Here is a 17676-nt window from a genome sequence, read left to right on the forward strand (position 1 = left end):
ACTAACAAGACTAATAAAGAAGAAAAGAGAGAAGAATCAAATAGACGCAAGAAAAAATGATAAAGGGGATATCACCACCGATCCCACAGAAATGCAAACTACCATCAGAGAATACTATAAATACTAGAAAATTTAGAAGAAATGGATAAATTCCTGGACATATACACCCTCCCAAGACTAAACCAGGAAGAAGCTGAATTCCTGAATAGACCAATAACAGGCTCTGAAATTGAGGCAATAATTAATAGCCTACGAACCCAAAAAAGTCCAGGACCAGACGGATTCACAGCCAAACTCTACCAGAGGTACAAAGAGGAGCTGGTATCATTCCTTCTGAAATTATTCCAATCAATAGAAAAAGAGGGAATCCTCCCTAACTCATTTTATGAGGCCAGCCTCATCCTGATACCAAAGCCTGTCAGAGACACAACAAAAAAAGAGAATTTTAGACCAATATCCCTGATGAACATCGATGAGAAAATCCTCAATAAAATACTGGCAAACTGAATCCAGCAGCACATCAAAAAACTTATCCACCATGATCAAGTTGGCTTCATCCCTGGGATGCAAGGCTGGTTCAACATATGCAAATCAATAAATGTAATCCATCATATAAACAGAACCAAAGACAAAAACCACATGATTATCTCAATAGATGTAGAAAAGGCCTTCGAAAAAATTCAACAGCGCTTCATGCTAAAAACTCTCAATAAACTAGGTATTGATGGGATGCATCTCAAAACAATAGGAGCTATTTATGACAGACCCACAGCTCAGGAGTTCGAGATCATAATGGAGCTGACTTTTTCACTTAACATTATAACTAACCTTCCCCTATACTTTTTATAAGATCACTGTCAATGTAACATTTTAATGGTTTTATCAGATTATGTACTGTGGATATAGCATAATTTAATATTCCTCTGCTGTTTGACATTTAGGTATGTTACCATACTTTATTAGTTATTTTCAAGCATTTCTTTTTATGAAAGTTTTAAAAATTACTTTCTTCTTTAATAATTACAAAAATAACTTGTACTAACTGCAACCAGTGAAGGAATGCGAAAAAGTACATAGAAACAGTTAACACGACTTCTCCCTACTCCTCCATGCTGCCCGCACAACCCAGTGGGTCTCTTTACACAACCATTCACCTCATTGATATAAATATATGCACACATATAAATGTTCAGTAACACAGAATATGCATCCTTTGGTATATCCTGATATATTGGATATATGGGCCAGATTTGTAAAAGTAGGTGTTTTTTTTTTGTTTTGTTTTTGAGACGGAGTTTCACTGTCACCCAGGCTGGACTACATGGCGTGATCTTGGCTCACTGCAACCTTCATCTCCCGGGTTTAAGTGAGTCTCCTGCCTCAGCCTCCTGAGTAGCTGGGATTATAGGCACCCGCCACTATGCCTGGCTGATTTTTGTATTTTTAGTAGAGAGGCAGTTTCACCATGGTGGCCGGGCTGGTCTCGAACTCCTGACTTCAGGTGATCCACCCATCTCTGCCTCCCAAAGTACTGGGATTACAGACATGAGCCACCACACCTGGCAAAAGTAGGTTTTAATATTAATACAGGTAGGTATAGCCAGTTGGTTTTCCAAAGGTGGTGGCAATTCAAAGCCCTAACCTGCAATGTATGAGAAGGTTCATTTCTTCTTGCCACCATTGGCTATCTTAGCTTTTAAATTTCTGCCAAACTGAGTTAAAAAATGGAATCAGTTTATCTTACTTTTTATTCCTGTGGTGAGGTTCATCATTCAGATATGCATCTCTGTAAACTGCCTTATCATAGCCTCTGTGTATTTTTCTATTGGATTGTTTCTTTTGCATTCACGGAAAGTTTTTAACCCTTATCTGGCATATGGATTGCAAACATTTTACCTTTCTATAATTTATGTTTTGAATGTATTTATGGTGTCTTCAGCAAGATAAAATATTTTTATAATCAAATACATATTTTCGTTACTTGTAGATTTCCTTTCTTGTTTATATTTTTTTCTCTCTCTCTCTCTTTTTGGTAGAGACAGGGTTTCACCATGTTTTTTGCCATGTGGCCCAGGCTGGTCTTGAACTCTTGGGCTCAAGTGATCTGCCCACCTTGGCCTCTCAAAGTGTTGGGATTACAGGCATGAGCCAGCACACCTGGCCTAAATTAGATTTTCTTTATCTTAAGATTATATTAATATTCTTCTAAATTTTCTTCTACTATTTGTTTTTATTTTTAATATCAAAATCCAGTATCTACTGGATTTTGTGTACATCAACAATGTTGAACTCTGAGCCCTGTGTTCCTGGAAAGTAGGCATGGCTGAGAAATAAGACCCACCTCCATCCTTCCTCAAGGACTCAGATAAAGTCTGTCTCCATCTTTTCTCATGACTCAAGGATGGCTCCCTTGTCTACCTGCTTCCATAAAAGCCAGCTCTCTTCCATTTCTTTTAGAAGGTCCTTATTAATGAACATTCTCCTTATTGCAAGTTTCAACAAAATCATCTCTTTATCCCATGTATTTTGTTTTTCACAATATCGTGTGAGGTTAGATTCGACATGTTTTCCTCTAGACTGACAACAGATTATATCAGCATTATTCACTCACCAATAAATAATCACGTTTTGAACAAGGCTTCACATCACATTGTTTTGTATATAATATATATATATATTTTTTTTTTTTTTCTTTTTTGAGGCAGAGTCTTGCTCTGTCACCCAGGCTGGAGGCACAATCTCAGCTCACCACAACCTCTGTCTCCTGGGTTCAAGTGATTCTCCTGCCTCAGCCTCCCGAGTAGCTGGGATTACAGGTGTGCACCACCATGCCCGGCTGTTTTTTAGATTTTAGTAGAGATGGGGTTTCACCATGTTGCCCAGGCTGGTCTTGAACTCCTGAGCTCAGGCAATCCACCCCCCTTGGCCTCCCAAAGAGCTAGGATTACAGGCATGAGCCACTGTGCCTGGCCTGTTCTATATTTTTTACTGTTTCCTTAAGTTAGATTCAATCTTAAGAGTGAACTACTAAGTTGGAGAGTATCAACACTCTTAAGGAAATGGATACGTGCACCAGAAGTTGAGTTGGGATTCAAAGACAGGCCAAAATGGGGACATGGTGTTGGCTTAGCCCGGAAGCAGTTTGCAGAATGTATACCAGACAGTGATGCAGCTCAGTTTGCTCCTGCTTGCTTTCCTTGTATCTCTTGGAGACACACTGAACTTTAGTGGTCTTGGTCTAAAAGTGAAGTAACATCTCAGCCAGGTCAGAGGAGACTAGAATTGTAGGGTCTTACCCTTTATGGCTCTCCTCCCTCAACATATAATGCAATTGCTTGGCTATTCAGCAAGTGTCATCTAGGCCTAAAGTCTAGGTTCTTGGCTTTGAAATTCTGCTTTGTTGCACTAGGGCAATGAATTCTTATCTATATTTTGCTGCAGGGCCTAGAAGTTTTCTACTTCTGGGTGTTTTTGTGGACAACCTGTCAAAGGATGGCCATACAAATTCATATTTGGTGTATAAGAGTTCTTTACCATATCCTTGCTAGCATTAGGAATTCTTACTACCTGTTCATCTTTTAAGTTTTGATCAATGGAAATGATATTTCATTACTTAGATTAGCATTTCTTTATTATCAGTGAAGCTGAACATTTTTTCTACAGGCTTATCATTCTTCATTTTTGTTAGTTGCTCATATTTGTTGTCCATTTATCTCAAGACAGAGTGAACTTACAGGTTTTTAAAAAATCATTTCTATGATCTTTTAGTATATCAAAGCTTTAAATCTTTCATCGTAGTTAACGTGAATATTTTTCCAGTTTATTGTCTTTTAGTTTGAGTGTAGTTTTATCTATTTAATTTCCAGAAGTTGCACATTTAATGAGATTGAAACTATCATTCTTTTTCCTTTGTATCTTGTCATTTGTGCTGATGAACATTTGTTAAGTATTTACTGCTTGCCAGACTTTGGGCATTGCACTACCCAAATGTGAGGAAGTATAACCTGGTGCTTGTCCTTAAAAAGATAACCTCTGCATTTTCCCCCCATAAATACAATTTTCTAATTTCTGAAACTGATTCTAATTTGGCTTTATTTCATACCCAATGCCAGCCACTTCAGGAGTAGTCAAGATACTTTTATTGAAGGAAGAAAGGATGTTATTGATAGACACGTACTTCATGCTTCAGAAGCTATGTTTATAAGCCAGTGACAGGAGAGGTGGGGATGAAAAGAAGTCATACATATGAAAACAATTAAGTGTGGTTCTCATTTTGGGGGATGGATGATGAGAATGAAAATGATCCACTCATTTATCTTTAAAATAATATAAACATTGTGAGACAGCATGAAACACATTCTTTAGTTTATCATATGGGAACAGGCAATTGGAGGACTGTGTTCTATTTGTCTTCACAGTTCTGTTGCTTAGCATAGTGTCTGGCTAAATGCGCAAGTTCAATAAATGTTTGTTGACTAAATCTCCAACACAAATGATTATATTTGGTAGAGTCTTACCTGGACTTTTTACCATATAAAATATGCTTTTCACATACTTGTAATCTCAGTCATCATACTTTTAAAATACTAATTATTTTAATTAAAACCTTCCTATTACATTATATAATGGTCTTACCATGTTTACATATAATGGGATAACCATAGACCAATCAGTGTAACAAATTCTTTAGATTGCAATTTAACTAAATGAACAATTCCTTTTAAACAAAAGGTGTACCTTAAATGTATATTTGTTTTGATAGAGCTATAACTTACAGATTGAAAATGCTTTTATAACATAGTCTTTTAACATGAATTTCCCAACTCCCATCCATAAAGGAATTTCCTCACTGGCTTTTGAAAAATGCAGTTCATTTGTCACTTTGCAGTAACAGAGTTGCTTTGTAAGAGTAAAATAATATTGTTCTGGGAAACAGTCTTTGGGATGGAGGCCTTTTTCTAACAGCTTTCTACAAAGCTCAAGAGGAGAATCAGACAGATAATACATGGGGATGAAGACATGTGAAAGCTATTTAACCAGTGATGAAACACAAATATCAATATTCATTTTCAGCAATATATTTTGTTCTTACTTCTAAAGTCTGGAGAATTGTTTCCTTATAAAGCTTAACAATGTTTTCAACGTTTTCCAAATAATCTTCAGGCCTCTGAACTAGATGATGAAGAATTTCAGCCACCATCTGCATTTCAGCAATAAATGCCTAAATGGAAAAGAAGAGATTTCAAATATGTTTAGGTCAATGACTATTCAACTTACAAGCCACATTCCCCACTCCTTACACCTAGATATCATTTTGGGGTGAGAAGCAGGGGGAGGGGACGATTAGAGATTAAGGATTTTTATTTAAGAGAATGGAAGACTCCTAAGGGGTCTTCATCAGATGGAATAAAGCTTTAAATTGACCTGGATAGTTACTCATTTCTGTTTGTTCCCCAATAAGTAGGGACAAGTAAGGGAAGAACATCAGATTTTCAGAGACAAAATAGAGAAATTAGATCTCCTGTGAACACCTGAGCTTGTAGTTAATTCATTCAAGTATTTGTTGCGTGCCTTCTATGCATCAGGCACTGTTCTAAGAATTTGGGATAGAACAGTGAACAAAACCAACTAACACCCTGGGCTCACAGCACTCACGCACATTGCAGTTGAGGAAGGCAGCATAAACAAGTACACAAATAAACATATAACATATTAGGTGGTGGTAAGTACTAGGAAGAAAAATAAAGCAGGGTAGCATGGATGAAGAGTGGTGGGAGAAGATCCTGTTTACATCAAGTGGTCATGAAAGGGTTATCTAAAGAAATGGAATTTGAGTTGAAATCTGAAGGAAATAAGGGAGAGAGAACTGCCACACAAGTTTCTTTCTTTTTTTTTATTATACTTTAAGTTCTAGGGTACAAGTACACAACGTGCAGGTTTGTTACATATGTATACATGTGCCATGTTGGTGTGCTGCACCCATTAACTCGTCATTTACGTTAGGTATATCTCCTAATGCTATCCCTCCCCACTCCCCCCACCCCACGACAGGCCCCAGTGTGTGATGTTCCCCACCCTGTGTCCAAGTGTTCTCATTGTTCAGCTCCCACCTGTGAGTGAGAACATGTGCCACACAAGTTTCTAGAGAAAGAACATTTTAAGGTAGAGGGAACAGTGTGTGAAAGTTCTCATCTCGGGGCCTGGCACAGTATAAGTGTTCCATATCATATTTATGATGTTAATTATTCATTCTTTCCCATTTTTATCAATGTACGCACATACATATTTTACTTGAGCCATATTCTCTATATAAGCCATTTTATAACCTGTTTTAAGTATTATTTTAATGGTCAAATAATATATTAATTTCCTTGAATATAATTATTTAGTTACTCTATAGTTGGACAACAACGTTTCAGGCTTTTCACAATTACAAATAATGTTGCAATAAGTAGCTTCATAGATAAATCTTTATATGGCTAATATTTTCCCTTAGAATAGTTCCTACAAGTAGAATTACTGGACCAAAGGTTATACATTTCAAAGTGGCTCAATACACGTCTTTTCCAAAAGAAGCTACTATTCTTCTCTCTCTAGTAGAGGGCTTTGCTAGCACTCTGGCATTCATTCATTCAGCCATTACACATCTTCGTATTAAGTACCCACTATCAGGCACTGGAGACAGTCCCTGCTGCATAGAGTTTTCATTCAGTGGGGCAGACAGATAACAAGCAAGTAAAAAAAGTAACGTAATTTCAGAAAGTGATAAGTGCTATGAGGAAAATAAAACAGAGCAAGGGGTTAGACTTATGCTATCCAGCATGGAAGTTATTAGCCACAACTCCCCACTGCACACTTGAAATGTGGCAAGTGTGATTGGAATGTGCTGTAAATGTAAAATATATACCAGATTTCAAAAACTCAGATGAAAATAGAATATGTCATTCTCAGAATGTTTATGTTGATTATAAGCTGAAATAAAATTTGTTGATATATTTAATTAAATAAAATATATTATTCAAATGACTTTCACTTGTTTATGTGGACTAAGTTGAAATAAAATTTTTGGATATATTCAATTAAATAAAATACACTATTCAAATGACTTTCACTTGTTTCTTTTTGCTTTTAAAAAGCACAAAGCTGGTATGCGAGGTGGAGCCAAGATGGCCGAATAGGAACAGCTCCGGTCTCCAGCTCCCAGCCTGAGCGACACAGAAGACGGGTGATTTCTGCATTTCTGCTTGAGGTACTGGTTTCATCTCACTAGGGAGTGCCAAACAGTGGGTGCAGGACAGTCCGTGAAGCGCACTGTGCGCGAGCCGAAGCAGGGCGAGGCATTGCCTCACTCGGGAAGCGCAAGGGGTCAGGGAGTTCCCTTTCCTAGTCAAAGAAAGGGGTAACAGACGGCACCTGGAATATCCGGTCAGTCCCAACTCAATACTGCGCTTTTCCAACGGGCCTGGAAAACGGCACACTAGGAGACTGTGTCCCGCACCTGGCTCGGAGGGTCCTATGCCCACGGAGTCTCGCTGATTGCTAGCACAGCAGTCTGAGATCAAGCTGCAAGGCGGCAGTGAGGCTGGGGGAGGGGTGCCCGCCATTGCCCAGGCTTGCTTAGGTAAACAAAGCAGCCAGGAAGCTCGAACTGGGTGGAGCCCACCACAGCTCAAGGAGGCCTGCCTGCCTCTGTAGGCTCCACCTCTGGGGGCAGCGCACAGACAAACAATAAGTCAGCAGGAACCTCCTCAGAATTAAATGTCCCTGTCTGACTGACAGCTTTGAAGAGAGTAGTGGTTCTCCCAGCACGCAGCTGGAGATCTGAGAACGGACAGACTGCCTCCTAAAGTGGGTCCCTCACCCCTGAGCAGCCTAACTGGGAGGCACCCCCCCAGTAGGGACAGACTGACACCTCACTTGGGCGGGTACTCCTCTGAGACAAAACTTCCAGAGGAACTATCAGACAGCTGAATTTGTGGTCTCACGAAAATCCACTGTTCTGTAGCCACCGCTGCTGACACTCAGTCAAACAGGGTCTGGAGTGGACCTCTAGCAAACTCCAACAGACCTGCAGCTGAAGGTCCTGTCTGGTAGAAGGAAAACTAACAAACAGAAAGGACATCCACACCAAAAACCCATCTGTACATCACCATCATCAAAGACCAAAAGTAGATAAAACCACAAAGATGGGGAAAAAACAGAGCAGAAAAGCTGGAAACTCTAAAAAGCAGAGCACCTCTCCTCCTCCAAAGGAACACAGTTCCTCACCAGCAATGGAACAAAGCTGGATGGAGGATGACTTTGACGAGTTGAGAGAAGAAGGCTTCAGACGATCAAACTACTCTGAGCTACGGGAGGAAATTCAAAACAATAGCAAAGAAGTTAAAAACTTTGAAAAAAAATTAGAAGAATGGATATCTAGAATAACCAATGGAGAGAAGGGCTTAAAGGAGATGATGGAGCTGAAAGCCAAGTTTCGAGAACTATGCGAAGATTGCAGAAGCCTCAGTAGCAGATGCGATCAACTGGAAGAAAGGGTATCGCTGATGGAAGATGAAATGAATGAAATGAAGCAAGAAGGGAAGTTTAGAGAAAAAAGAATAAAAAGAAATGAACAAAGCCTCCAAGAAATTTGGGAATATGTGAAAAGACCAAACCTACGTCTGATTGGTGTACCTGAAAATGACGGGGAGAATGGAACCAAGTTGGAAAACACTCTGCAAGATATTATCCAGGAGAACTTCCCCAATCTAGCAAGGCAGGCCAACATTCAGATTCAGGAAATACAGAGAATGCCACAAAGATACTCCTCGAGAAGAGCAACTCTAAGACACATAACTGTCAGATTCACCAAAGTTGAAATGAAGGAAAAAATGTTAAGGGCTGCCAGACAGAAAGGTCTGGTTACCCACAAAGGGAAGCCCATCAGACTAACAGCTGATCTCTCGGCAGAAACTCTACAAGCCAGAAGAGAGTGGGGGCCGATATTCAACATTCTTAAAGAAAAGAATTTTCAACCCAGAATTTCATATCCAGCCAAACTAAGCTTCATAAGTGAAGGAGAAATAAAATACTTTACAGACAAGCAAACACTGAGTGATTTTGTCATCACCAGGCCTGCCCTAAAAGAGATCCTGAAGGAAGCACTAAACATGGAAAGGAACAACCGGTACCAGCCCCTGCAAAAACATGCCAAATTGTAAAGACCATCAAGGCTAGGAAGAAACTGCATCAACTAATGAGCAAAATAACCAACTAACATCATAATGACAGGATCAGATTCACACATAAGAATATTAACTTTAAATGTAAATGAGCTAAATGCTCCAATTAAAAGACACAGACTGGCAAACTGGATAAGGAGTCAGGACCCATCAGTGTGCCGTATTCAGGAAACCCATCTCACGTGCAGAGACACACATAGACTCAAAATAAAGGGATGGAGGAAGATCTATCAAGCAAATGGAAAACAAAAAAAGGCAGGGGTTGCAATCCTAGTCCCTGATAAAATAGACTTTAAACCAACAAAGATCAAAAGAGACAAAGAAGGCCATTACATAACGGTAAAGGGATCAATTCAACAGGAAGAGCTAACTATCCTAAATATATATGCACCCAACACAGGAGCACCCAGATTCATAAAGCAAGTCCTGAGTGACCTACAAAGGGACTTAAACTCCCACACAATAATAATGGGAGATTTTAACACCCCACTGTCAACATTAGACAGATCAACGAGACAGAAAGTTAACAAGGATATCCAGGAATTGAACTCAGCTCTGCACAAAGTGGACCTAATAGACATCTACAGAACTCTCCACCCCAAATCAACAGAATATACATTTTTTTCAGCACCACACCACACCTATTCCAAAATTGACCACATAGTTGGAAGTAAAGGTCTCCTCAGCAAATGTAAAAGAACAGAAATTATAACAAACTGTCTCTCAGACCACAGTGCAATCAAACTAGAACTCAGGATTAAGAAACTCACTCAAAACCGCTCAACTACATGGAAACTGAACAACCTGCTCCTGAATGACTATTGGGTACATAATGAAATGAAGGCAGAAATAAAGATGTTCTTTGAAACCAATGAGAACAAAGACACAACATACCAGAATCTCTGGGACACATTCAAAGCAGTGTGTAGAGGGAAATTTATAGCACTAAATGCCCACAAGAGAAAGCAGGAAAGATCCAAAATTGACACCCTAACATCACAATTAAAAGAACTAGAAAAGCAAGAGCAAACACATGCAAAAGCTAGCAGAAGGCTAGAAATAACTAAAATCAGAGCAGAACTGAAGGAAATAAAGACACAAAAAACCCTTTAAAAAATTAATGAATCCAGGAGCTGGTTTTTCAAAAAGATCAACAAAATTGATAGAACGCTAGCAAGACTAATAAAGAAGAAAAGAGAGAAGAATCAAATAGATGCAATAAAAAATGAAAAAGCAGTTATCACCACCAATCCCACAGAAATACAATCTACCATCAGAGAATAGTACAAACACCTCTATGCAAATAAACTAGAAAATCTAGAAGAAATGGATAAATTCCTCAACAAATACACCCTCCCAAGACTAAACCAGGAAGAAGTTGAATCTCTGAATAGACCAATAACAGGCTCTGAAATTGTGGCAATAATCAATAGCTTACCAACCAAAAAGGAGTCCAGGACCTGATGGATTCACAGCCGAATTCTACCAGAGGTACAAGGAGGAACTGGTACCATTCCTTCTGAAACTATTCCAATCGATAGAAAAAGAGGGAATCCTCTCTAACACATTTTATGAAGCCAGCATCGTCCTGATACCAAAGCCTGGCAGAGATATAACCAAAAAAGAGAATTTCAGACCAATATCTTTGATGAACATTGATGCAAAAATCCTCAATAAAATACTGGCAAACCGAATCCAGCAGCACATCAAAAAGCTTATACACCATGATCAAGTGGGCTTCATCCCTGGGATGCAAGGCTGGTTCAACATATGCAAATCAATAAATGTAATCCAGCATATAAACAGAACCAAAGACAAAAACCACATGATTATCTCAATAGATGCAGAAAAGGTCTTTGACAAAATTCAACAGCCCTTCATGCTAAAAACTCTCAATAAATTAGGTGTTGATGGGACATATCTCAAAATAATAAGAGCTATCTACGACAAACCCACAGCCAATATCATACTGAATGGGCAACAACTGGAAGCATTCCCTTTGAAAACTGGCATAAGACAGGGATGCCCTCTCTCACCACTCCTATTCAACATAGTGCTGGAAGTTCTGGCCAGAGCAATCAGGCAGGAGAAGGAAATAAAGGGTATTCAATTAGGAAAAGAGGAAGTCAAATTGTCCCTGTTTGCAGATGACATGATTGTATATCTAGAAAACCCCATCGTCTCAGCCTAAAATCTCCTTAAGCTGATTAGCAACTTCAGCAAAGTCTCAGGATACAAAAATCAATGTACAAAAATCAATGTACAAAAATCACAAGCATTCTTGTACACCAATCACAGACAAACAGAGAGCCAAATCATGAGTGAACTCCCATTCACAATTGCTTCAAAGAGAATAAAATACCTAGGAATCCAACTTACAAGGGATGTGAAGGACCTCTTCAAGGAGAACTACAAACCACTGCTCAATGAAATAAAAGAGGATATAAACAAATGGAAGAACATTCCATGCTCATGGGTTGGAAGCATCAATATCATGAAAATGGCCATACTGCCCAAGGTAATTTATAGATTCAATGCCATCCCCATCAAGCTACCAATGACTTTCTTCACAGAATTGGAAAAAACTATTTTAAAGTTCATATGGAACCAAAAAAGAGCCCGCATCGCCAAGTCAATCCTAAGCCAAAAGAACAAAGCTGGAGGCATCATGCTACCTGATTTCAAACTATACTACAAGGCTACAGTGACCAAAACAGCATGGTACTGGTACCACAACAGAGACATAGATCAATGGAACAGAACAGAGACCTCAGAAATGATGCCACATTTCTACGACTATCTGATCTTTGACAAACCTGACAAAAACAAGAAATGGGGAAAGGATTCCCTATTTAATAAATGGTGCTCGGAAAACTGGCTAGCCATATGTAGAAAGCTGAAACTGGATCCCTTCCTTACACCTTATACAAAAATTAATTCAAGATGGATTAAAGACTTAAATGTTATACCTAAAACCATAAAAACCCTAGAAGAAAGCCTAGGCAATAAATACCATTCAGGACATGGGCGTGGGCAAGGACTTCATGTTTAAAACACCAAAAGCAATGGCAACAAAAGCCAAAATGGACAAATGGGATCTAATTAAACTAAAGAGCTTCTGCACAGCAAAAGAAACTACCATCAGAGTGAACAGGCAACCTACAGAATGGGAGAAAATTTTTGCAACCTACTCATCTGACAAAGGGCTAATATCCAGAATCTACAATGAACTCAAACAAATTTACAAGAAAAAAACAAACAACCCCATCAAAAAGTGGGCGAAGGACATGAACAGACACTTCTCAAAAGAAGACATTTATGCAGCCAAAAAACACATGAAAAAATGCTCATCATCACTGGCCATCACAGAAATGCAAATCAAAACCACAATGAGATACCACGTCACACCAGTTAGAATGGCCATCATTAAAAAGTCAGGAAACAACAGGTGCTGGAGAGGATGTGGAGAAATAGGAACACTTTTACACTGTTGGTGGCACTGTCAACTAGTTCAACCATTGTGGAAGTCAGTGTGGCGATTCCTCAGGGATCTAGAACTAGAAATACCATTTGACCCAGCCATCCCATTACTGGGTATATACTCAAAGGAATATAAATCATGCTGCTGTAAAGGCACATGCACACGTATGTTTGTTGTGGCACTATTCACAACAGCAAAGACTTGGAACCAACCCAAATGTCCAACAAGGATAGACTGGATTAAGAAAATGTGGCACATATACACCATGGAATACTATGCAGCCATAAAAAATGATGAGTTCATGTCCTTTGTAGGGACATGGATGAAACTGGAAAACATCATTCTCAGCAAACTATCGCAAGGACAAAAAACCAAACACCGCATGTTCTCACTCATAGGTGGGAACTGAACAATGAGAACTCATGGACACAGGAAGGGGAACATCACACTCCGGGGACTGTTGTGGGGTGGGGGGAGAGGGGAGGGACAGCATTAGGAGATATACCTAATGCTAAATGACGAGTTAATGGGTGCAGCAAACCAACATGACACATGGATACATATGTAACAAACCTGCACATTGTGCACATGTACCCTAAAACCTAAAGTATAATAATAAAAATTTTAAAAAAAGAAAATCTCAAAAAAAAAAAACGCATGAAGCTTAAAGAAAAAAAAAAAAAAGTCATTCTTTATAAATTACCCAGTTTCAGGTATTCTGCTGTAGGTAACAGAAAATAGACTAAGAAATGCTCTAACTTCTTATTGTACCTTGCCTAGTGCTTGACACATAGTAGGTGACCAATAACTCCATCGTTATGAAATGAAGCACACTAGCTGTCAGAACATCAGAAATGTAGAGACACGTCTATGCTGACAGGAAGGCTAAACTTGACCTCAAGATTATGATCTCATAATCCTTGAAAACATGAAAGATTTTTGCTTATTTCCTCCAAACTCAATAAAAATGTAAAGAAAATGTATAGCATCTGCTATTTCCTATTACCTATACCATCATTTACCTTAATTATAGCAATTTTTAAAAGTGTAGTGTATGGTAGTTACTTATTAAGATATTACCTCTTCTTCTTCTTGCTCTTCATCCTCTTCTTCCTCTTCTCCTTTTCTGTCCTTTTGGGCTTCTTTCTTCTTTTTCCTATGATTCTCAATGACTTCAGGATCCCACTGGTCTCTACTGTATATGTATCCCGTATTATTGTGCTGTCTTTGCCCAGAAATTCTCTGGCACAAATCATAGTCAGGACACTAAGAAACAACATTATTAAATCACTTAAAACATTTTGAATATGCTTTTAATTCCATGTGTATTTATTGAATATATTGTACAGTACATAAACCAAAAAATTCCTTTAAAACCTGAGCAAATGCAATATTGTGACTGGGATTTTGCATCAGGTTTCATTACATGCCAAGAGAGGCTCAGACACTAATTTTATGCTACATGTTTTTATTTGTCCAAAATTAATATAGGTGAAAAAGTATTATAAGTCTTAAGATGAGAAAAGAGGATTGGAAAAGTAGAAAAAGTAGAGAAATGGAATAGAAAATCAGTTAACTCTGCAAAGGTACACAGAATTCTATGATTAGCTTGAAGAGTTTAAGAATGGAGCAAAATGGGGGGAATAGCCACATATTTCCAATAAATATATTGTTTATTTGTAATATTTACTATCACGGCTTTATGGGTGAGGTATTTCATACAATGCCAGTTATAAATGGGACCTGAAAGACCATCTATTCTAGTATAACATTTGTATTTTGTAAATGAGAAAACTGAATCCAGGTAGTAAAAAAAGCCAAAACCAAAGTCTATAAGTAAGTTTCTTGTTCCGAAGTGCTTTCACGTGTGCGATTTTACTGAATTCTCAACTAACCGTGTAAGATAAGCAATCCAAATTATGATTAAGGCCATCCTTCAGATCACAGAAGTACAGCTATGGCAGACTAAGAGACCAATCTCAGGTTACAATGTCACATGGAGGAACGGCAACTTGGAACCAAGCCTTCCGATTGTAGTCCATGGTCTATGGTGCATTATTAATGATAATGATGGTTTGAGGCTGTAAATTGTGCTCTGAATGTTTTTCAGGATAAAAAAAAATCTGGATGGTTTTCTGAGGCAGTGATTCTGATATATGAGCATGTAACTCTGTCTGGGGAGCTTGTTAAATCAATTGCAGCTCCTCTTGTCATTTATTAAGTTTGGAGTGAGGCTTAGATTCTTCAACAAGCATCCTCAGTGATTCTGATGCTGGCAATTCATGTACCACACATTGAGAAACAAAGGAAGCCAGGAACGTTGGAACCTTCATTGCTCATTTTCTGATTTCTTCATGCCATCTCTAGGTGGAGATGGGATGGGTAATTACTGAGGTAAGACTTTTGTTAGGCTTCCTAATTTTTCACAAAAAGAATTTCAACCTACTCAGGTAATTTTTTAAAACATGTTTTACAACCCAGGATACCCACCTTCTAGGACCTTGACAAGGACTATCTCCTTCAGCTGTCTCCCGTTCTCATTTGCAGGAAGAGACTAATGAAAGTGTGAGTCTGAAGGATATGACTCAGAGCAGAAGTGCTCAGTGTCACCTGGAGGGCTTTGCAACACCAATAGCTGGGCTCCAGCTGACAGATTCTGGTTCTTAGTTGGGGTAGGGCCTGAGAATTTGCATTTCTACCAACTTCTGGGTGCTGTTGGCTCTGGGACCACTCTCTGATAACTACTGCTCTAGTAGATTGCTAGCCTTTAACCAGGTTTTTGGTAGCACAGAATCCTTTAGACTATGGTGAAAGCCACAGATTTTTGCATGAGAAAAATTCACATATGCATAAAGTTTTACATATAATTTCAAGAGGTTCATGAATGCTTAGGGATTTATGGATCTCGGGCTAAGAGCTTCTGCTCTAGAAATTCCAGGCTTATTCCCCAATAAGGCCAAACTATCCAAAAAGTGTGTGTTGCACTGAATTCTGTCTCACATTAAGCCCTCTGATGATACTCTGGTTACCCTGTAGAAACTGCCATAGGACACTTCATGATCACACTTATAACATGAATGGGGTTAAGGACTTTATTCACTACATTAAGCAGTCTCTTATATTAAGACCCATCTAAGGTATTTCTCTCATTCTCAGTGGCAGTCTTGTTTTGCCTGAGGAATGGCTTGTCTTCTCATGGATAATGTGAATTTTATAACTGGTCACATTTACCCTTTTACTTTAGTTCATGAAACCTAGAACCAAATTTATGACCCAAACTCAGTAAGCATTTAGGGTCTTCTGGCCTGTACATCTGTGTGCTCTCTCTCAATTAGATCTTAATTTTCTATTGAATCTGTCTTTTCCTCGGCTTAGTTTTTATATGCGGTTTCAGTTGAATGAGATCTCTCTGTTATGTCCACATTCACATGTGTGACATTCTCAAGTTCACTCACAATTGTGATTGACCCCTGGCCATGAGTGGTGGCTGGGGCTGCAGATTACACCACACTCAGCACTGCAAGGCCACCTCTCTCTCACAGCTGACCCTGACACTCCACTGGGTCCCCGCATCTGAGCTGAAAACCATCTAGTTTATTTGAGCTGTCATAAACACTGGCAGAGTATAGATACAAAAGCTTATCATTCATTTTGACATAAACAAGAATACACCACCTTACTAAATTCTTATCACAACCCCATGAGGCAGCTATTGTCATTTTTGTAGAAAGGAAATCGACTTCTAGATGTGATTTACCAAATTCTAATAATAAAAGAGAGAATTAAGAACAAGACCCAGCCTTAACTTGTAGTTAATGTAATAGTGTTCTTTAACATTCATACATTCATGTTATGTGTCTATTCTTTCATTTTATTAGTAAACTTACTAGGTGCCACTAGGTACCATATAGTATACTGGTTGATGTTTATATGAGCAAGACGTGGTTCCCACCTTCAAGTAAGACAGAGTCTAGGAGGAAAATGGATAATTATAATACAGTAAGGTGAGTAACATGATAGGGAGCGGAGAGCACCATGAATGGTCATCAGAGAAGGATTTAACTCTCTTATGATAAGTAAGGTGTGGAAGGGAGAGAGAGAAAGAGAGGTGGTGGAATGGGGTAGTTGTCAGGGAAAGTTCTAAAGAGATGATGTCTTAACTGACTTTCAAAGGATGACTATGATGAAGGCTGGTGATGAGGGAAGAAGGTATCTCATGTGGATGGAGCTGTAGGAGCAACAGCACAGAACTATGAGAAAGTATGACTCAGTTCCTGTGATTGATGCATAAGTTACTATCTCCATAACTACCTAAAAATGTTTAAAGCATTCCTTGAATGTAACTACTATCAAAAAGAATGGTTTACTCTACTAGCAAAACAATTAATATCCTTACCTTTATATTGATTATAACATCAGGTTTCAAATTTAAGTTTTTAATTAATTCTATTTGCTGTAAGGTAGTCATGGCATCCTGTGAAAGTGATGGTATTTCAGTGATAATATAACCTGTAAAGTAAAATATAATTTTAAAACTTTTATAAAATTATCAACATATGAGGGCATGGATTTATTATATTATATATATTTACTATGTTATATATATTTACTATATTATATTACTTTATCCTCATCTATCATAAAGTCATCTGTCAAAAATTTTAAATTAACACTTAAGGTTATTGCCACATGAAGTGTAACTATGAATAATGTTTTTCTGAAGATAAAGAAATCACTGGGCTAGAAGAAGACATTTTTGAAAACTCCAAGTCAATTTATTTTAGACAGATGAGGTGCCTAAGGAAGGAAATTTCATGCTAGCAATTATTTTAACTCATGTTAGTAAAGTTTACTCATATGAATGGTAAAGGTATATTATAGGGGTTGCATGCCATATTTATTTTCTTTCTCATATTAATATTTCATAATATAGTAGAACACATGTATATAATGTTTTTATAAGTTATGAGA

The 17676-nt window shown here is 38.3% G+C and overlaps 1 protein-coding gene across 2 annotated transcripts in view; it reads right to left on the reverse strand.

Annotated features, from left to right (window-relative positions):
• Nucleotides 1–17676, reverse strand: part of AK9 (adenylate kinase 9) — a 229600-nt gene that overhangs the window by 177667 nt on the left and 34257 nt on the right. For both annotated transcript variants that reach the window (XM_055261102.2, XM_063631005.1), the window contains exons 6-8: nucleotides 17102–17214; nucleotides 13786–13971; nucleotides 5093–5221 (exon numbers count right to left, since the gene is read on the reverse strand). In XM_055261102.2, coding sequence (XP_055117077.2) covers nucleotides 5093–5221; nucleotides 13786–13971; nucleotides 17102–17214 — 428 coding nt within the window. The remainder of the gene's footprint in view (nucleotides 1–5092; nucleotides 5222–13785; nucleotides 13972–17101; nucleotides 17215–17676) is intronic.

The sequence above is a fragment of the Symphalangus syndactylus genome, chromosome 2 (genome assembly GCF_028878055.3).
Source record: "Symphalangus syndactylus isolate Jambi chromosome 2, NHGRI_mSymSyn1-v2.1_pri, whole genome shotgun sequence".
NCBI lineage: Eukaryota > Metazoa > Chordata > Mammalia > Primates > Hylobatidae > Symphalangus > Symphalangus syndactylus.